Raw genomic sequence first — 21,888 nt, forward strand, 5'->3', positions numbered from 1 at the left:
GGATGCAATTTGATGACTGTGCAAGTCATGTCCAGTGCCATTTGTCTTATGGGCAAAAGTAGAGGCAGAAATCAGAAGCTAGAAAGGGAAGGAATCATCAAACCATTGGGGCAGCTCCGGTCATGCAGATTAAGAGGCCTGATGGGTTGTTTGCCTTTGTGGGGATTTTTAAAAACCAGTAAACCATTTTTCACAGCTGGATAAATACCCTTACATAGAGGATTAACGTGCAAAGCTGGCAGGGGGGCTGTCGTTTATAAAGCTGAACATGAGCTATGCATATATGGGATTGCAGTTAGCTGAGGATTCCCAGATATATGCTACAATTAATACCCAGAAAGGTTTGTATCAATATATGAGACTGCCATTTGGGGTATCATCAGCCTGTGCCATTTTTCAATGGATGATGGACAGCATTTTACAAGATCTACCCCCCGCTGCCATTTATTGAGATGAAGCGCGATGAGCAGAGCAAATCAATAAGGAGCACTTAGAAAACTTGGACATAGTCTTTAGACATTTCTCCCAGCGGGGTGTATGCTGCAGAAAGGAAAAGTATGTGATGTAGGCACCCCAAGTGACCTATTTGAGCGACTGAATCGATAAAGTGGATTGCATCTGTTGGAAGATAATGTGAGGGCAGTCAAAGGTGCCCCGGTCCCATGTCTATACCAGGGCTCAGGTCTTTCCTTGGGTTGTAAATTATTATGGAAAGTTCATATGTAACGTGGCCCGGCACTTATGCATCAATTCTTAAAAAAGAGTCAGCCTGAGAAATGGTCACATAGTCAAGCCATAGCTTCCAGGGAAGTGAAGAAACAGTTATCATCCTCTCAGGTGTTGGCACACTTTGATCCCAAGTAAGATCTGGTATTGATATGAGATGCCTCCACGTATGGCATTGGAGTAGTATTAGCTCAATGGAGAAGAATGCCCAACAGCGTATACATCCAGGAGTTTGGCTAATGAAGAGTGTAAATATGCCCAGATAGAGAAGGAAGGTTTGGTGGTCATATTTGGAGTCAGGAAGTTCCACCAATATCTTTACAGATGTAAGTTTGTAATAGTAACGAACCACAAACTCCTGCTAGGTCTCCTTAAGAGGACAAGGCAGTGCTGCCATAGCTGCAGGCCAAATTCACCACTGGATATTAATTCTAATTGCAAATAATTACAAGTTAGAACACTATCTGGGAGCCCAATTAGAAATATGAATGCATTGAGCCACCTCCCATTGACAGATACACCACTGGTGGTACCACCATTGGAAGAGTTCGTAATGGTTTTAAATTTTCTGGACACCTTTCCAGTCATAATTGACAATGTCAGACTTTGGATGCAGAAAGATCCGGTCCTGGCAAAACCAAGACAGCTTGTGGTGATGGGGGAGACCAAAAGGACACCAGAATTGAAACCTTTTTGGACCTGGCAGGATCAGATCACAGTACAGGATGGCATATTATTAAGTGGCACAAGAGTGATTGTTCCAAGCAAATGTGCTGGCTGAACTCCACCAGGCTCATCCAGGAGTGTCCAACATGAAGATGTTGGCAAGAAGTTATGTCTAATGGCCAGGAATGGATGCAGACATAGCCACATTGGTAGAGCAGTGCCCAGAATGCCAACAAGGACAAAAGATATTGTTACTAGCTCCCCCACATTTGGGGAAATGGCTGGGTAAACTCTGGACTCAGTTATGTGTCGACTATGTAGGTCCTTTAATGGGGTCAATATTCTTAGTCATTGTTGATGCCCACTCAAAATGATTGGATGTGCATAGAGTTCATTTGTCAAACTTGGGAAGGACAAAAAAAATGCATATCTTTTGCAAAACACTGACTCATGGAAGTGTTTGTCGCAAATAACTAAACTGTTATTTACCAGCAGGGAATTTGAATATTTTCTGAAGTCGAATGGTATCTGACATATCTGACAACTCCATACCACACATCATCTAATGGTCTGGCAGAAACAGCAGTCCAAATGTTGAAGGCAGGCTTAAAGAAGCCACCTACAGCTTCACGAGATTCCAAATTGTCCTGAATTGTTTCTATTTGTTTATCGGACCACCCCTCATGCAACTACAGGCATAGTTCCAGCAAGTTGCTAACAGGGAGAAGACTCCACACCAGGTTATATCTGATCTTCCTGGACTGGGGGAGGGGGTGGAGAGGGCAAGAAGACATCAAGAATGCCAATGCTGGGATAACACTCTGCTAATCAAGAGAGACAACTTCTTCAAGGAATGAAATTTGGTGTAGGAGCTACAGGAATGGCCTAGTAAGAGGCAGGCCAACCCGAGGTTAGGACCAGAGTTCAGGTAGGTATGATAGGCCAGAAGAAGCATGTGGACTACCTGAAAGCTGCAAACTCGCAAATAGTACGGTGCTTGGCTCCTCAACAGTCTTTCCAGAACCCGTGCAGTGTCCTTCTCTGTCAGTTGTTTAAGATACCTCAAAATCCAAGGTGGACATGGTGGATGTCACTGCCTCGATGCCCTTGCTGCTTGAAGAGGAGAATGAATTTCTTCCGAGACACTCCACATGCAAGAGGTGAGCCACTGTGTGTTACATGCTGCCTGTATCAGAGGCAATGTTGGAGGAACATGACCCACTGCTAAAACAGGAGAAGCTGCAGAAAAAAAAATCAGCCTATATTTTGAACTCAGAGGGGGAGGAATGTAATGATTGAAACGAGGTCAGCCAGTTGGACCTGATAGAATACGAGTTCCCTGATTGGACCAGATTAATAGGCCCAATTAGGGAGCCCTGGTTGACAGATATAAACAGGATTGTCAGACATTCTGTTCACTCTGAGAGCTGGCTCTGAAGGAGGTGGATCAGTGTCAAAACTTCTCCACATGGAAATAAAAGGTGATTTGGTGATGGGAAACCAGCCTCTGCGAAGTTATTTCAGCTTCCTATTCTGAGATTTAACTATGTTTCTGGAAGTTGTATAAGCCATTCCATTTATCTAGTGCAAAATTTAAGTTTTTTGTTAAGCATGTTGATTCAATTTTTCATTTTGGTATTTGTACCTTAGTGTATATCTGTTGTAGGTCTCCCAGTATTTCTTTAAATATTGGCCACATGACATTGCATCACTTCCTGTGATGATGTACCCTGAACCCTTGAGCATATTGCATTCTCATTTACCACTTTACACCACATCTGAACCCAAGTCTCTGATTGTACCCATTAAGATGCATTATTCCCAACCAAAGTCACTGCCTTCAATTTCTTTTATATAATGAACCACAATGGCAATTTTACTGGTCCAACCTAAGGTGTTCTCAGCTCCTTTGAAGGAAACAGGAATTCAAGTGCTCTTTGTGGTGTACAGTAGGAGAATCGACAGATGACTAGTTCAGCAATCATGTCATTGTCTGGATCTCATATTGATTGCAACATTTCTGGTCTGTTTGACTCTGCTGATGAATGCTTCCATTGTGGCGAAGTGTACATGCAGCACTGGCCAGACTACAGCCGAAAAACTGTGGACAGTTTTAATCTGCTTATCTAAGGAAAGATATTGGAGGCAGTCCAAAGAAGTCCATTAGATTGATCTGGGTATGGAGGGGTTGAGTAGGTTGTGTTTGTACTCATTAGCATTTAGGAGAATGCGAAAATAGGTGATTGGTAGAGGTCTTGATAGGGTCAATGTCCAGAGGTTACTTTTTTTTTGTAGGAGAGTCTAGGACCAGAGGGCATAATCTCAGAATAAGGAGGTGACCATTTAAGACAAAGGTCAGAAGGATATTTTCTTTTAGAGGATGATGAGTCAGAGGAATTCTTTACCACAGAAGGATGGTGATGCTGGGATCATTAAGTATTTTCAAGACTGAGATAGACAGGTTTCTAATCATTTGAGAATCAAGGATTATGGGAAAAAGGCAGAAAGATGGAGTCGAGTATTACCAGGTTAGTCGTGATCTCAATAAGTGGCAGACTGGACTCTATGGGCTGAATGGTCTATTTCTGCTCCTACAACTTGGAGTTTTAAAGTCTTGTGGAAACTAGTGCCACAGTTCCATTGCACTGTGACATTTTCAATTTAAATGAGGTAAGTCAGTGGATATAGTATCTGTTCTACCATTTGTCCAAAATAAGCTTTGTATCAATTCCAGATTGCTTCTCTCAGTTCAAGCTCTGCATGCTTCACTACATTTGCACAGTTCCACATCTGACTGGTACAGTACTCATTTTCTTATTCCCTCACATTTATCAAGTCACCATCTCATACATGTGGCTTTAGTAAATATGGGATTCTAGAAAGTTGATTTCCCAGTCCTCCTGTGAGGACTTCATATGAAGCTCAATGATTTTGGAGTGGAATTGAATGATAGCTCAAAATTGCAAGTTGAATGTTATTGCTCTTCTTTAGCAATGCTTTCCCTGAATGCACTCCTCTTTCAGCTTCACAGTTTGAGGGTATCTTGGTGAGTTAGTAATAGAACAAATCCATATGATGTTGTGAGCTCTTTAAAGTATGTCTTGGTAAATTATGGTCCAATGTCTGAGATTCCTGAAGAAGGGCTCATGCCTGAAACGTCGATTCTCCTGCTCCTCGGATGCTGCCTGGCCTGCTGTGTTTTTCCAGCATCACATTTTTCAACTCTGGTCTTCAGCATCTGCAGTCCTCACTTTCTCCCAATGTCTGAGATTACAAGGTAACTGTCATGGAGTCATAGAGTCATGCATCATGGAAACAGACTCATCCAATTTATCCGTGCCGACCAAATATACTCAACTGAACTAGTCCCGTTTGTGTTTGGCTCATATCCCTCTAAACCTTTCCTATTCATGTACCTGTCAAACTGTTTTTTAAATGTTGTAACTGTAAGTGTAACTGCCTCTACCCCACTTCCTCTGACAGCTCATTCTATACACTCACCACCCGCCGTGTGAAAAAGTTGTCTTTTAGGTCGCTGTTAAATATTACCCCCTCTCCTTAAATCTCTAGTTTTGGTCTCCCTTACCCTTGAAAAGAAACATTGTCTATTCACCCTCATGATTTGATAAACCTATATAAGGTCACCCCTCAGCCTCTGATGTTCCAGGGAATAAAACCGTAGCCTATCCAGCCTCTCCTAATAACTCAAACCCTCCAGTCCTGGAAACATCTTTGTAAGTTTGAAATATTCTAAATATCTCTTTCAGTGATATAATCAATGTTTCAAAATGTGATTCTGCAGTTGTTTGACTTCAATCTATCTTAAGTGGTCATAGAGTCAAACAGCACGGAAAAAGACCACGGAAACAGTTCAACCAATCCATGCTGACCGTCATCCCAAACTAAACCACTCTCACCTGCCTGCACATGGTCCATATCCCTTCAAACATTTCTCATTCATGCAATTATCCAATGTCTTTTGAACATTGTAACTGTACCCGCATCCACCACTTCCTCTGGAAATTCATTCCTCATATGAACTACTCTCTGTTTAAAAAAGTTGCCCTCGTGTCTTTTTAAAATTTTTCTCTTTTCTTCTTGAAAATATGCCCCCTGTCTTGAAATCACACACACTATGGAAAAGACATGTGCCATTCACCTTATCTATACCTTATCTCATTATTGTATAATCCTCTATATCAAAAAGATTTTGCCTCAATGTTTATGGATGTTGATCCCAAGTTGTTCCTGTAGTTTTGATGGAAAGAAAGGACATCAATGATTGTCTTGTCTCCTGATGATGAATTGTACAGTTTACAGTTTAGTCAAACTGGCTATCTCTGAAATAGCCCTGCAAGTGCAATCTTAGGAATCTTGTCTCGGGGAAGAAACAAAACTTGCTGGACGCAAACAATTATTGGGGGAGTCCATGATGGAGAGGTTAATGAGGTAATTCCAATACTAGATCTTTGTGGGTGAAGAACTAGAATGCCTTGTGAACGTGACAGAAGTTTATTGAGATTTGTGACAATGTCATTAACATCTTAAGAGATGCTGAGAAATCTGTGAGACTTGTCCTGGTTGCATTTGCTATTTGAAGTGCTTTGTGCAGCATTTTATCTCAGGTTGTCTGTTATTCATTTTACTCATATTAATTCTGGACGCTATAGTATATGTTTTATATATTGTAAATTATTTCACAGTTCTAACTTTGTACAGTCAACTTTATTTCATTTGTTCAAAACCATTGAATAGTGTGATTTTACTCTACTAGTTCTTCAATGGCAGAGAAAACTATTGCCACTAAAATTTCAATGCAGGGGAAGGTGGAGGGGAAGGGGGAGGGAATATTGTATGGATTTGTTAATTTCTTTATTGGTTAGAATACCTACACATAGCCTCATGGAGAATGCCCTCAAAAATGCCTCACAAAAAATGCTAAGGTGTGCAAAGTAAGTAAATCATTATTCTTTTTCTGTGGCCATTTCTGAAATGAACTGTACGAGATATCCATAATGCAGTTGAATAGTGCCCCAACTTCTAAGAATTGTTGGGGTATATATTCTCTCCAGTTGCTATGAACTGTGGGGAAATTCCACATGCACTGTCAATGGAGTCGTATTAAACAATGTTATCAGCAACCAAAAATGAATTCCAGATACAGAGATCTAGTGATTGTACATAAGCAATAAAAAACATCTAATCCAGGCGATAATGGAATTTCTGTCCCGCAAGAAAACCATACAGAGTGTAAAATGCATTACCAAAACAATTTTCTACTCTATAGCCACCCTTCCTTCTTGAAGTGCTGTGGTTACATCATCAAAATTCTCATCTCTGTAGTGGAGCAATGAGAATATTGTTGACTCAGCTCTGCACCTTCGCTGTAAATCTAGCCAACAACTGTCATATTTTCATTAACAATTCTTGCTTCTGAAGCAGGAGGTTATCTGTTCAAAGCCCATTCCAGTGATTTCAGCATATGGGCAAGGCTGATTTTCTGAGTCAATCTGACAGAATGCTGCACTGTCAGAAGTATTATCTTTCAGATGAAACATCCAACCAAGATCGCATCAGCTGTGCCTCATAGCATAGCCTCTGTAAGTTATGGTCACCTTAAGAATTTACCCAGGCTATCCTTTATGTGCAGGTATCCTTGTTTTCAAAGTGGTCACGATAATACAAAATATCCCAAGCATCTTCAAGGCCCATTTCAAATCTCTCTTATTGGAGTAGATTGCAACTTCTGTAATGAACTGTGTCTCTCAGTTCTACTTGCCAGCTTTCAGGCAGTCACAGGACCAATAGAAAGGGAAATGTAATAATAGATTGCACTAGTGTCTTATAAGTTCTGAAAACAAATCATAGGGGTGGCTTATTGTTTGGAAAGTATGGCAGAGATTGTATTACAAGAGAAACAAACCTTTCTGCTGAAACAGCAAGGCGTGTGTTGGACAATCGATTGATGGCTAGGATTCACAGTCCTACCAATCACTTTCACTGCAGAGATAATAAGACCTGAGGCCACAATCCACCTCCACTGGGTAAAATGAAAGTTTCTCAAAGAGGCAGATTGACCATCAGATGCCAAGGGAAATAATTCAATGGCAGGAACATAGGGGAAAGAAGATGGCAATAACTTCTGAAAAAGTGCATGGGTGCAGAACTGACACTGGAAAAAATACTCTTTTTCACTGTTACAAATCCTTTCCTCAATTTGAGAGATAAGTGGGTTTAGGATAATGACTAAGTCTATTATGCTAATGAAAAGCTACTACATCTGTGAAGTCAGGGCCGGGTGGAACTAGGACTGAGTCTGAAGGTTTCTAGGAATGCTCTCTCCTCTGATTTATGTCTATATTGTGATCAATTTCAAAGACAGTTGCTCAACATTTTGAGGACAGAATCACTCTGTCTTTTGTATGATCTCAGCTAGTGGCAACAATAGAGGACCCTGAGCCGAGTAAAACTTTCCGCTAATCCCAATTAATGCAGGAACAGTCAAATCAGTCGGCTGCACAAGGATCCTCAGAGGAGGCCCAAAGCAGTAAACCTCACATGTGATTAGCCAATGCCATACATGGAGATGAGCTCTGAAATCAATCAGCCCGATGGTAAATACGCTGCATAATCAGGTAATGCTTAGAAAGCAAGTAGGCTCCCAGTCTGGGCTGCAGGGAGTCACAAACAGCCACACACAGACCATAACCTCAATTCAATACAAGTGCAGCTCTCAAAAATGCAAAATGCCCTTTCTTTACCTGACTTACTGCTCAGCAACAGAGACATCATGATAGCCCAAATTGCACCACTTGTTTAGTCACTACCCCATCACTCTAGGCTAGTCCATAAACTGGAGAGGTCCCACTATGTGGTATCAGTAAAGTATTGAGCAAGATTATTTCAAACTGGAGAATTAACATGGCAACTGCTACCTATGCAGTAATCCTGGAACCCAGCGATGCATCCTTTAACAGCCATCAGCTGAGAATGCCTGCAGCCATTACTTCATCTTTTTGTTTTTGTGCCAAATGGCCATCTTTCAGCTAACTCTCCCCATTCATACAGAGCATGACATGGCAATCAGACAGTGCACTCTGATACAGTAGTGGCCACAGAAGCCTTGCAACTTTAGCTTGACCAGTTAAAGCTGCAATGATACGTGTTTCTTCACAACTCCAAGACGTCTCTGTCCACAAAATAGATGACTCTAATGCCCAGGCTTGGACCATAGGCATCTTCACTAATGGCTCACCACTGCTTTCAAATTAGATATGGGTATAGCAGTCTCTGTCTTGTCCTATTCGACTCCTTAGCTCATTTGAAGTTTCTGAATATTCACTTCCACGGACCAGGAATTATGACTTTAAAGGGACATGTTGACACCCTTTCCCATAGAAGCAGGGAAATATTGACCACCTTTATATTGTCCATCATCAGGAATTTCAGTTAAAAGGCCTGCATTAATCTTCACATTCTCTCCAAGATCAATAACCTAACAGTCAGCACACTCTGCATCAATTTCACAAAGGTTTCCCTGTTTTGATTGCTGGCCTGGGGAAAGTCCACCCAGTGTACCATATTATAGTGGTCAGTTGGCTTCAATTGGGGCTACTGGGGCTAACTTTCAATGGGAGCTATTTGTCTAACATCCATTGTGGCACTAGAAGCCTTCCTGCATTTCGGATAGATCCATGCAAGCATTCATTCTTGGAGATGGAGTAGTTTCTCTGCACTGAGGAGTGGACATTGTGCTCATCGATAGGCTGATTTTCGTCACATGTCTCGTACTCACCTGCACATCTCCTGTTTAAATTTGTAAAAAGGATTGCAATACAGGATGTCCATAGCTTGTAATCTGTGAATGCCTTTTATTTCAGAATGCCTATTGTATGTTTTCCCTCATTAGTTATGTTAGTCCTTCAACACATTTTTTGTCTGTTTTTTGGACATAGCTATTCATACAGATTTCATCATATTTTGAAGAGAAGGAGAGTTCCCCCAGTGCCTGGGCAACATTTATCCCTCCACCAACATCACTAGAACAAATGAGTCATGTTATTATTACATTACTTTTTGTGAGAGGTGTCCATGTTGAAATTGGCTGCCATGTTTCCAATAGCACAAACCAGTGTATGAAAACAGTGTCTGCAGAATGTTGGTTGTGAAGCACTTCTAGAGATTTTGTCAGAATGTGGAAAGACATGGCAGCCAATTTGCACATACCAATACCATGAAATCTTTTACCTCTTTTGTTCTGTGCACACATCTCTAAACAATGGAAGAAAAGTGACAACATTTTCAATCAACCTGTCTGAAGAAACATAGAGAAGTCACGAGATGAGAAAATGTTATTGAACACAGATGTTGAGTAATGTTTAGCACCACCACCACCACTCCCCCTCTTCGGTTCTGATGACAGATTCAAGTGTCATGTGTTGAAGAACATTTAATCTTCATGATCAGAAGTCATAAACTGTAAATGTGGGAAATGCGCAGTAGACTAGTCTGTATAGTCTCAGTACTGGCAAGAGATCTACAGTCTAAACACAACCCTGTCTTCTCTCTTAAAGAAAGATTTGTATGTGTATTGTGTCTTTCATGACATCAGATACAAAGGTGCTGTAACATTACACAAGAGAATTCAATGAAGTATTTTTGAAACATAGGCATAGTTGCACTGTTAGCTCCTGCAAACAGCAATAAATGGCCAGAGAATCCATTTTGTTGATATTCACAATTTGCCAGGACGCAAGAGACAAACTCATTCACTCTTCTTCAAAATTAATGGCATGGAATCACTTACCAACTTGAAAGACAACATGGGTCCTGTGTTTATACAAAAAGCTAATTTTCTAGCATTGTCTAGGTATTGCACTGTACTATTAGCCTAGACTTGAATTCTCTGGAGCTAATCCATCACAATTTGAGTCCCAGGGCAGTGAACCACAACTGGCTTTGCACATATGGAAGTATATGTCTTTCCAATATTTTTTAACTTTTTATTCAATATAGCAAAAACAAATCTGCAAGAAATTGGGTTTCTATGTTAGATTTTGCTGCACATTTTCAATACTGAGTGCTGGGTATCTTGATTTGAATGCAGAGTAAATCCAGATCCCTTCTGTATTTTATATAATCATCCAATAAATCAGTTTGTATTGCCCAAAACTATATACATTGCAGTAATATGATTCATTTATTACACTATGTAGACACTAACCATCCAAACCAGTTATTAGTTTCACTTACCAAAAGATGGCAAAATCAGAAAAAGAAGCCCCGTAAACACAAGCATTTTAATCCTGATTTGAACCATTTTAGAAATCCCTGATATGGCAATGAGTCATATTTACTGATTGAGGACTTTGCATCATCAAGCAAACAAGCCTGGACAGAAAGAGCCACTTTGCATTTAGATACAGTAAATCATTCTCTAAACAAAGATGCCGCACACTTGCTAACATTACACAAGAGAATTCAAATATTTTCAATACTTCAGCTTTGTTCGGGAGAAAGAGTCAATATTTCAGTTTGATTATCTAATCAATTTCATTTGACTTCTGTTAATCCTAATTAATCCAGCAACATCTGCAGCCTTTTGAATCTTTCTGGGAGCAAATACAGACAAATGTTCGCAATTTGTAAAGTTGAACAGAGATTTGAGTGGATCCAAAGTTCCACTTCCTTTCACAAAAGAAAGCAATAAAATTGGATTCCATACTGCCAATGATACTGGTGCTACAAAAATACTAAAGACTTAAAATGGTGTAACCTGTGCATCCAGCTGCTCCAAACAAGGACAAGAATGCACCCCATCCTGTGTAGTGTGCTAATGATGGGAATGTAGCCCGAGCATCAAAAACATGAAAGAGCTCTTATTGTAAGGCCATATAGCCAGGACAGCTGATTCAAAGCTTGTTTCATAAACTTAGAATTAAAGAATCCCTACAGTGTGAAAGCAGGCCACTTTGTCCATTGAGTCCATATTGCCCCTCTGAAGAGTATCCCACTCAAATCCACACCCCACCCTATCTCTGTACCTTGCATTCTCAGAACTAATCCACATAGCCTGCACTTCCCTGCATAGTATGGGCAATTTAGATCTTCAATCCACCTAACCTGCACATTTATGGACTGTGGGAGGATACCAGAGCACCCAGAGGAAACCCACGCAGACGTGGGGCAAATGTGCAAACTCTACACAGACTGTTGTCCAAGGTGGGAATCTAACCAGGGTTCCTGTGCTAACCAATGAGCCACTGTGTCACCCCTTTGGTCTGCACAAGTTCACTGAATATCATTCCCAACTGTGAGACTGTGGCGTTAAGAGGTGTATTTTGTCCTGATTTTTTTTTAAGCGAGGTTTTAAGGCAGAAGTGGAGAGCAGTCTACTAGATGCACTAGAGTAAATAGCTTGTGAGGCCCTGGGTTCTTTTTTAAGTTGGAACAATAGAAGCAGCCTGAAAGGATATGATCAAGCTTCAACAGAACCAGGATTTTTAGTTTTACTTTTCAACAGTGGTTGTTGAAGTTTTGAAGAAGTGGAAACATTTTTCCCCCTCTCTCAAATACAGCTAAAAGTTAAGGATTCTCTTCCTGCTCCTGAGACAATCTTTTTTCTGTATTTGCCTTTGCTAAAGGTGTGTTTCTGGGATGTTACTATACTGGTAATTGGTATTCTGTTTTGTTTCCAGCAGAGTTAAGTTATTCCAATTCTTTCTTTCCTTTTTTTGTATTTTAATCAAAGTAGATGAACAAAGTGAGTTTTGCTTTAAATCAGTAGCTTGATCAATCGAATTGCATCTGGAACGCAACACCCTATGTTTGCCTTTGAATGAAGAAATGATGAAGGTATAGACTATCTTCTTATATATATTTTGAAGGGATTTGGTCTGGTTTACAACACAACTAAAAATGTATACAGAGCTAGAGTTGAGATCTGTTAGCTTGATATCAGCAGTAGGGAAAATTTTAGAACTATTATACAAAGGATGTGATAACAGACCATTCAGAAAATAATGGCATAACATGGACTCATGAAAGGGAAATCATATTTGACAAATTTGTGGAATTTTTTAAAGGATGTTACTGACGGCATAAAATGAAGATATGATAGAAGTGTTGTATTTGGGCAGGAGAATCGGCATTTCAAGCATAAGCAAAAATGGGATATGTTGTTTTAAAAAGAACAATTAGACGTTTGCATGCTGGAGCGCAAATCTTTTTGTAGTTTGTGAGACTGTAAATGAAGAGCTTATGCTCAAAACGTCAATTCTCCTCCTCCTCGGATGCTGCCTGACTGGCTGTCTACGGTTTGGTGGTTGTTTAAAGGCGAGAAATGGAGGCAAAGGCAAGATCTTGGTGAGGTGGTCATCTTCATCGATAATGTGTTGTAGGCTGCAAAGAAGATAATGTGGTTTCTCCAGGGAAGTACTAGACACCGAAGGGTGTCTGTCTCCTGAGGAGGTCATTACAGCTTCTCGCTGTGGCATGTTAGAACTGGAGATCACTGACTTGGGCATTGAATCCTTTTCTTATGAGGGCATCCTTCAGCACCTTCAAGTGTTCATTGTGTTCCTCCTTATCTGAACAGATTCTGGATATATGTAGGGCTTGTCTGTAGGGGACTTCCTCATCAGGATCATGACCCCCCCCTCCCCATCAGCCCACTCTCCACTCCTGGCACCTTGCCTTGCCACCACAGGAAGTGCAAATCCTGCGCCTACACCACTCCCCTCACCTCCATCCAGAGCCCCAAGGGATCCTTCCACATCCATCAGAAATTCACCTATACCTCTACCAATGTCATTCACTGCATCTGTTGCACCCGGTGTGGTCTCCTCTACATCTGGGAGACAGGACGTCTCCTTGCGGGTCATTTCAGTGAACATCTCTGGGACACCCACATGCACCATCCGCAGGACCCCGTGGCTAAACACTTCAACGCCCCCTCTCACTCCATCAAGGACATGCAGGTCCTGGGCCTCCTCCACCGACAAAGCCTTACCACTCGATGCCTGGAGGAAGAATGCCTCATATTCTGCCTTGGGACCCTGCAACCACACAGGATAAATGTGGATTTCAACAGGTTCTTCAGTTCCCCCCTCCCATATTATCCCATTCCAAGCCTCCAACTTGGCACCGCCCTCCGGACCTGTCCAATACCTTCCCCTCTGACCTATCACCTTCTTCCTCACCTTCATCCACCTATCACTTTCTCAGTTACCCACCCCACCCCCTTTTAATTATTTCTCAGCCCCTGCCCACTAACCTCATTCCTGATGAAGGGCTCATGCCCAAAATGTTGATTCTGCTGCTTCTTAGATGCTGCCTGACCTGCTGTGCTTTCCCAGCAACACACCCTCAACTCTGATCTTTAGATTAGATTCCCTACAGTGTGGAAATAGGCCCTTCAGCTGAACAAGTCCACACCTACCCTCCGAAGTGTAACCAACCCAGATCCATTTCCCTCTGACTAATGCACCTAACACTACGGGCAATTTTAACATGGTCAATTCACCTAACCTGCACATCTTTGGATTGTGGGAGGAAACTGGAACACCCGTAGGAAACCCACGCAGACATGTGGAGAATGTGCAAACTTCACACAGACAGTTGCCTGAGGCTGAAATCGAACCTGGGTCCCAAGCATCTGCAGTCCTCACTTTCTCCTCCTTGTCTGTAGGGGATGGTTGTTTTAATATGTTAGGGTGAAAGCTTAAGAAGTGCTAATCCATAAGGTGATCTGTGGGCTTACTAATTTTACTAATTGAATATATGCACTAATTGAGTTTAAATCCCACCAATTGGAATGTTGCAATTTGAACCCTTGCTCCATCCTATTAGATATTAGTAAGACCTCTAGTTTACCAGTAACATAACACCATACCATGGTCTATGGTCTCAATTGAATTACTCCTTGCAAAAAATGGTATATATTGCTTTAAAAAGAATAATTAGATTTTTGCATGCTGGAGCTCAAATCTTTTTGTAGTTTGTAAATTTTATTACCCATTTTCACTGTGCAGTGATATGATACATGTCAACTATTGTGAAATATTAACCTTTGGAATAAGCTTGTAGATGGTTTACTCTAAGTCCTGATCAAAGGAAACTAATTGTTAATTAATAAACTTTCTTTTGTCAATATGCATTACAAACATATCTGCAGAGACTGACCATGAACAAGTAGTTCATAATGTTTCAATATGTTTCTCAGTAGTTCTTTTTGATCATGTGGAGGATTCGAAAATTCAATAAGCTCAGTAATAAATTAATGATGTGCGACTGTATAAATGTATCATAAATGTGGATATGTGGGATCAAAGAGTAAATCATTGGGTCATTGGGACTAGTCTGTCATTCAGATAAGTCATAGCTGTTCCCCATTTCAATCATCTTCATGTCCTATCCTTACCCAATAAAATTTCAGTCTTGGCTCAAAATTCATGCACATTTGAGCAGAAAGAATTCCAGATTTTCATTACATTTTGTCTGAAAACGTGTTTCTCGACGTGCCTCCTAAATAACCTCCCACAATAATTTTAAGGTCAAACTGCATTTCTCTGAATCTCCACTTCATAAAATGGTATATCAAATCCATCGTAAATACACCAATTCTTCCTTCTATGCTCTCTTCCCAAGATTTAGCAGGACAACAAAGAAGGTTACCTCAGAGTACAAAAGGATCTTGATCAGATGGACCACTGGGCCGAGGAGTGGTAGATGGAGTTTAATTTGGATAAGTATGAGATGCTGCATTTTGAAAAGGCAAATCAGGGTAGGACTTAATGTTAAGGTCCTGGGGAATGTTGCTGAACAAAGAGACCTTGGAGTGTAGGTTCATTGTTCCTTGAAAGTGGGGTCACAGGTGGATAGGATAGTGAAGAAGGTGTTTGGTATGCTTGCCTTTATTGATCAGTGCATTGAGTATAGGAGTTGGGAGGTCATGTTGCAGCTGTACAGGATATTGATTATGGCCACTATTGCAATTTTGGTCACCCCACAATAGGAAAGATATTGTAAAACTTGAAAGGTACAGAAAAGATATACAAGGAGGATTTGAGCTTTAGGGAGAGGCTGAATAGACTGGGGCTATTTTCCCTGGAGCATTGGAGGCTGAGGGGTTACCTTGTAGAGGTTTATAAAATCATGAGGGGCATTGATACAGTCCCTGGGTGGGAGGAGTCTAAAACTAGAGGGCATAGGTTTAAGGTGAGAGGGGAAAGATTTAAAAGGAACTTAAGGTATGGAATGGTTGCCAGAGTAAGTGGTGGAGGCTGGTACAATTACAACATTTGAAAGGCATCTGGTTAGATATATGAATAGGAAGGGTTTAGAGGGGTATGGGCCAAGTGCTGGCAAATGGAACTAGATTTATTTAGGATATCTGGTCGACATGGACAAATTGGACCAAAGGATCTGTTTCCGTGCTGTATATCTCGATGACTCTATGATTTCTTGATGAAGGACTCATGCCCAAAATGTTGATTCTCTTGCTCCTCGGATGCTGCCTGACCTGCTGTGCTTCTCCAGCACCACATTCTCCACTCTGGTCGTTCATCAGTTAGTATTGTCTTTCCCAGTCAGTTGTGAAATGGGCCCCATTCAGTCTTAAATGTCTATTTACAGAAAGCCAAGGCATTCCATGCTCCTCCCTGTTGGAATCCTCCATGTCAGACTATGCTGAATTAACATTTCTTTGTGATGCGAATGCTGACTGCTCATCTCACTTATATTCTTCATAGAGTTCATTGGAACTATGACTAATGGACCCAACCACAGCAGCTGTTTAACATCTTGGGGTCTTGGACTTTTGTTTATTCATTCACGGGATGTGGGTGTTATTAGTCAGGCCAGTATTTATTGCCCATCCCTAATTGTTAAGAGTCAACCACATTGCTTTGGATCTGGAGTCACATGTAGGCCAGACCAGGTAAGGATGGCTTTCTTGCTGGCACATTTGTTCCTCCTCACTTTCTCTGTGCCTTTGTTGCACCAGGACCTGCAACCTCCAGTGGCTGCTGAACAGCTTGCACTTGAAGGAGTCACAGCTGAAGGTGCCTTCAGGATGTGGCAGGGATACAGAAGGTCCAGAATCTACCATCCTCAATACCATTTCCTTCAGATGAATGAGGAGCATTACTGCCATGGACTGCATATACCAAAAGATCACATTCAAAGCATCAGAACCTGATCTTTAGGGGGTGTACCATTTGCTTCATGACAGCCTTAATTGAAGAATGGACAGCATTGTATCTGCACTTGGCCTCAGTCATGGGTTTGCAGACCACAGTCATACAGAGGGTAGGCCTTGTCTCCCTGTCCTTGTAAAGCATGTGGCCCTTGAAATAAACCTGGAACATCAGAGTTCGCAAGCATCTAGCATACCCAGTGAAGATTTCTATGGTATGGTACCAATCAACTCAGATAAATTGTACATTGATAGAATGGAGCCTTTTTTTTGATGAAGACAGCTGCATTATGATATGTTATTCTCAATGTGATTTGTGTCCGTTATATGGTGCCCTGCACACTGGGGGTGATAGCTATGCCAGCATAGCCTACTGTCTGAGCTGTAGCACTGGGCTCATCATAGGGAAATGTGAAGAAGTCACATGATTTGGCAAAAACAATAGTAATAGCCTTTATATACTTGTGGGTTGAGGATAGAGATCCCAAGTAGGTCTGCAGTGGGTCCTTGGAAACAGACAATAGTATAAAAAAATTAGTGCAATTGACAGCCACCAGGATTCCAAGTCTCTAAATCTCTCTCCAGCAATTGACACAATTTTGTGATAACGTCCTGGGACATCCTCAGTCTGCAGCAGCAATGCACCTGCTCAATTGTTCTTTCTGGCAACGATAGTCCATTCACTTCCTTCATCTCTTTTATATATATAGTAAGTAATTGTGGCTCCAACTCTAATCCATGTTGCACCCCGCTAATAATGGGTTGCCATCCCCAAAATTCCTCCTTTATCCATTTATAGCCCTCAAAGTGCCTGATTTGATTCACCAGGACATTGGCTCCAGCACAGTTTGACTGAATCCTGTTCAACCAAAATAGCTCCCTTCTATCACAGTATTGGTGCCAGTCACCCATGAACACAACCTATTCCTCCCACACCAATCTATAAGCCTTACATTAAATACCTTTACTTGATTTACTCTCTTTGATTGTAATCCTCAGATTATAACTTTGGAGATTCTGCATTTTAGTTTAGCTCCTAACTGTTCAAAGTCTTTCAGCTCAACTTCCTTTTCAGTCCAATCAATGTCATTCACACCGACATGAATGACAATAATGGATCCCTTCCCTCCCTCTTCAATTTCCTCTCCAGTACTCAAGAGATCTCCTTAACCCTGGCACCACAGCAGGCAACATAGCCTGACACTCACGCTCACAGGTACAGGAAGTAGCATCTATCCCCCGAATTATACACTCCCCTAACCCTATCATGTTCCTATTTCCTCCCTTCACTTGAATAACTTCTCTTACCATGACACCAAGGTCAGTTGCTCATCCTCTCTACAGTCTCCATGAACGTCTGCATAGCTTGCAAGAACATTGCTCTGTTGCACATTTGCAGGGACTGAAACCCTTGAAAACTGTCCCTTGGGTCCCCTTACCTGCCTCACCCACAATTGCACCATCTTGTCCAAATCAGAATGGCCTAATTTAAAGACTGTGGTTACCACTTGGAGCAAAGTGTCCAGATAACTTTTCCTGTCCCTGAGGCAATGCAATGCCTGCAGCTCAGACTCCAGATCCTCAACATGGATCCAAAGTTGCTCAAGCTTCAAATACTTGCTACAGATGTGATCACTGTGGATCACCTTAATGCTCAGCATGTCCCAGGCTTTGAATTAGTGGTGCTGGAAGAGCACAGCAGTTCAGACAGCATCCAAGTAGCTTCGAAATCGATGTTTCGGGCAAAAGCCCTTCACACTTTTATGACCTACTATCTCTATCCTATTTAATTAAATTAATTAAAATCACTCCACTATCTTTGCTCCTTACATTTTATTGTATTATTTTACTTTTTTAACATACTAATAATCTTATATCTAACAAGCTGTTTTTAAAGAGAACAGACAACAGGAGACTTGAACACAAACTGAAAACCTTACTTTCATTTTACAGATATATTAACCAACCAACTGCTTTGTTAAGGCAAAATTCAACCAAGCATCTCTTGTCTTTCTCTACCGAACTGCCTGAGATATATGACTCCTGCACTCTGTTGTAAGTTGATCTCCTTGAGATGGTTAACTCAATGTGGCCCCTACTGTATGATGAGAGATATCTGGTTTTAGGATTAGTGGATATGTGAACATCCCTTCTGTATCATTGTTTCTTCATTGTATTAGGTAACAGCAGTTACCTTGCAATATTGTTTGTGATAATGTTACTTCCAGTCTTCTAATGAGCCAAAGCTTCAGCTGACTCACTATTCTGCAAAGTTACAACTAACTCCTTCATGCCTGCATAACTCATTTCTGTGCATTGTGTTGTGGTTTAGTTGTTAACATTTACAGCACAAGGTCATGTTCATGTGATTAGAGTTTTTTAGATCATTTGATTTTTCTGTTCAATGCAGTCACATCCTTCAGCTCCTTCAATCACAGGGTGGTTCTCTCTTATGCTTACCTCTGATAGGTCAGTACTGCTAGATTTACTATAAATCTATGAGCAACAAACAAGGGAGACAAAAAAAATGGCGATTGGATGAAAGCAGCAGTCAGCAAGGTAAGTTAGTGCCGAATGTGAAAGAATTGCTGGGGAACAGGATGCAGAAGTCCACAAGTGGGAAACATAGAGCCAAGATCTGAGAGGATTCCTAGAGTCGACATCCAGGACCTGGGAGACGGGAATAGAAGGGCTAGGAATGGGGATAGGTCAGTAGAAACTGACAGCTGAGAGCCAGAATTAGTGGGTCTAAGGCCAGAACTAGGAGGCAGCTGCAGTTTTGCTTCAGCTGGGAGAGTTTTTTTTTGCCAATCCCAGGAATGGGGAGGGGGAAGAGAGGCAGGGATGGCATCAGATCAGGATTGTGGGTGTCAGGTCTAGTGGATGGAGAGATGTCAGTTCATGTCATCGTGTGGTTGTCAGTCCAGAGATGGAGGGTTGGCAGTTGAGATCAGGGGTGTTGAGTCTGGCACAAAGGAACAATATCGGGTCAGGGGGTCTCAAGTCTGGCAGGAGAGGTTAGGAGCCAGGTCAGGTTGGAAGATTGCCAGGTTAGGGGATCGAGTTGGGTCCACTGAAATCAGGCTGACTGGATATTATGTTTGGGTCTAATTATAAGTTATGAAAAGACCTCAAGGTAAGGCTGTAGAAATTTGAACCAGGAACAGTTTACTATGTGTCTTTATACCTACACAGTTAGGCCTGGACTGTTCCCCCAGGTAACCCCCTCTGGGTTAAAAACAGAAGTTGCTGGAAAAGCTTAGCAGGTCTCGCAGCATCTGTGAAGACAAATCAGAGTTAATGTTTCATGTCTGGTGACCCTTCCTTGAACAGACCATAGCTAGGAAAATATCAGTTTACATGCAGAAGATAGGGGTGGGGGGGGGAGGGAGTAAGGAATAAACGTTAGGTGGGGATAGAGTCCAAAGACTGAGAAGAACTTTTAAAGTTTTTGTGAAGATCGTCGATCAGACCAGCAAAAAATGTGAGAGAAGAACACTTGGACAGACAAAGGAGTAGATAATGATCTGGCTAGCAGAGTGAATAGCTGTTAATGGAGACTGTTTAGCAGCTAACAACAGGTAGTGCGTAATGGTAGATTACGTGATAACAATGCCTGGTTTGTGGAGTTGGGGACTAGGATATCAAAGAGTTCAGACCCTAAAATTATTGAACTCAATATTGAGTCCGGAGGGCTGCAGCGTCGCCAAGCAGAAAATGAGGTGTTGCCCTTCCAGTTTGTGCTGAGCTTCGCTGGAGCACTGCAGCAAACCTGAGACAGAGATGTTGGCCGGGGAAGAGGATGGCGTGGTAAAGTGGCAAGCAACTGGAAGCTCAGGGTCACTTTTGTAGGCAGAACATAGGTGTCCTGTGAAGCAGTCACCCAGTGTATGCTGGGACCTTGGATATTGAGCAGGGAAGAAGTAAATGGGCAGGTGTTACACCTTCAGGCATTACAGAGGAAGATGCAGTTAAGGCTGTGTGGGTGTGTTGGGAATGAAGGAAAAGTGGACCAAGGTGTCCTAGAGGGAATGGTCCCTGTGAAAAGTGGATAAGGGAGGGTGGTGGCCTCTTGCTGAAGTTGGCAGAAATGGCGGCTGATGATCTTCTGGATGTGAATGCTGGTGTGACGATAGGTAAGGACAAGGGAAACTCTATCGTATTTGTGGGAGGGAAGAGAGGGAATGAGGGCGGATGTGTGAGAGATGGGTCAGACCCGAACAAGAGCCCTATCGACAGCGGCGCTGGGGGGTCCCCTCGGTTGAGGAAGAAGGTGGACATTTTGGAGGTTCCCTTGTCAAAGTTGACCTCATCAGAACAAAGGCTAAGGAGGTGGAAAACTTGGAGAATGGAATGAAGTCTTTACGGGAAGCAGAGTGCAAGGATGTATAGTCCAGGTAGCTGTGGGAGTCTGTGGGTTAATAGTGGATATTAATGATCAGGTTATCCCCAAAAATGGAAACAGAGATATCAAGGAAGGGAAGGGAGGAGTCACTGGACTGATGAAAGTGAGTGCGGGGTGGAAATTGACAGCAAAATTGTTGAACTTTTCCAATTCCAGATGAGAGAGGAAAGCAGCACTGATATATAATCGATATATCAGAGAGACAGTAGTGGGTGGGAACTGGAATAGGACTGAAACAAGGAATGTTTCACGCACCCGATGAAGAGACAGGCATAACTGGGGCCCATGCATGTACCCTTGGCCACCTCCCCTGACCTGAAGACAATGAGAGGAGTTAAAAGAGAAGTTGTTGAGGTTGAGCACAGGCACGGCCAAGTGGATGAGATGGTAGTGGGTGGGTATGGTTCAGGTCTTTGCTCCATGAAGAAGCGGAGAGCCCTGAAACCATCCTGGTGGGGTATGGTGGAGTCAGTTTGAGTGTTTGGTAGGAAGAAAATTGGGTCCCCAGAAGTATTGACTTGGGTGAGGATGTCAGTTCCACGAGTGTGTCCTGTCCAAGGGAGTCAGCCAGGTTGATCGAGATGGTGTTTGCTTGGATTAGGGTGGTATGTTGGACCAGGTGTTAAGAGTGTCAGATGTGGGTAGGGGTGGGCTGGGGGGGTCTAGTCAGTGCTGTGGCAAATGGGGTAGTGGTGATGTCAGGTCCAGAATATTGAATTTAACGGGATGGGATGTGTTGGTTTGGGTTGGAGGAGTGGAGTTGGGTCCATGCCAGTTTAAATACTGAAGTATCGTCATGATCATGAGTCATAACTCCAAAGTAATGTAGACATTTTTAACTTTTAACTTCAAAATGTGCTTTTGTTTAAGAGGATCTGATGTGGCCAAAAATGGC

The 21,888-nt window shown here is 42.0% G+C and overlaps 1 protein-coding gene across 1 annotated transcript in view; it reads right to left on the reverse strand.

Moving 5' to 3' along the window:
• The window catches only part of LOC140483167 (plasminogen-like), a 109,601-nt gene extending 98,864 nt beyond the window's left edge, over positions 1–10,737 (reverse strand). Inside the window, exon 1 of the mRNA XM_072581194.1 lies at positions 10,645–10,737. Coding sequence (XP_072437295.1) covers positions 10,645–10,711 — 67 coding nt within the window. The 5' untranslated portion in view covers positions 10,712–10,737. The remainder of the gene's footprint in view (positions 1–10,644) is intronic.
• Positions 10,738–21,888: the final 11,151 nt, after the last annotated feature.

Source organism: Chiloscyllium punctatum, chromosome 11 (genome assembly GCF_047496795.1).
Source record: "Chiloscyllium punctatum isolate Juve2018m chromosome 11, sChiPun1.3, whole genome shotgun sequence".
NCBI classification, from domain to species: Eukaryota; Metazoa; Chordata; class Chondrichthyes; order Orectolobiformes; family Hemiscylliidae; genus Chiloscyllium; species Chiloscyllium punctatum.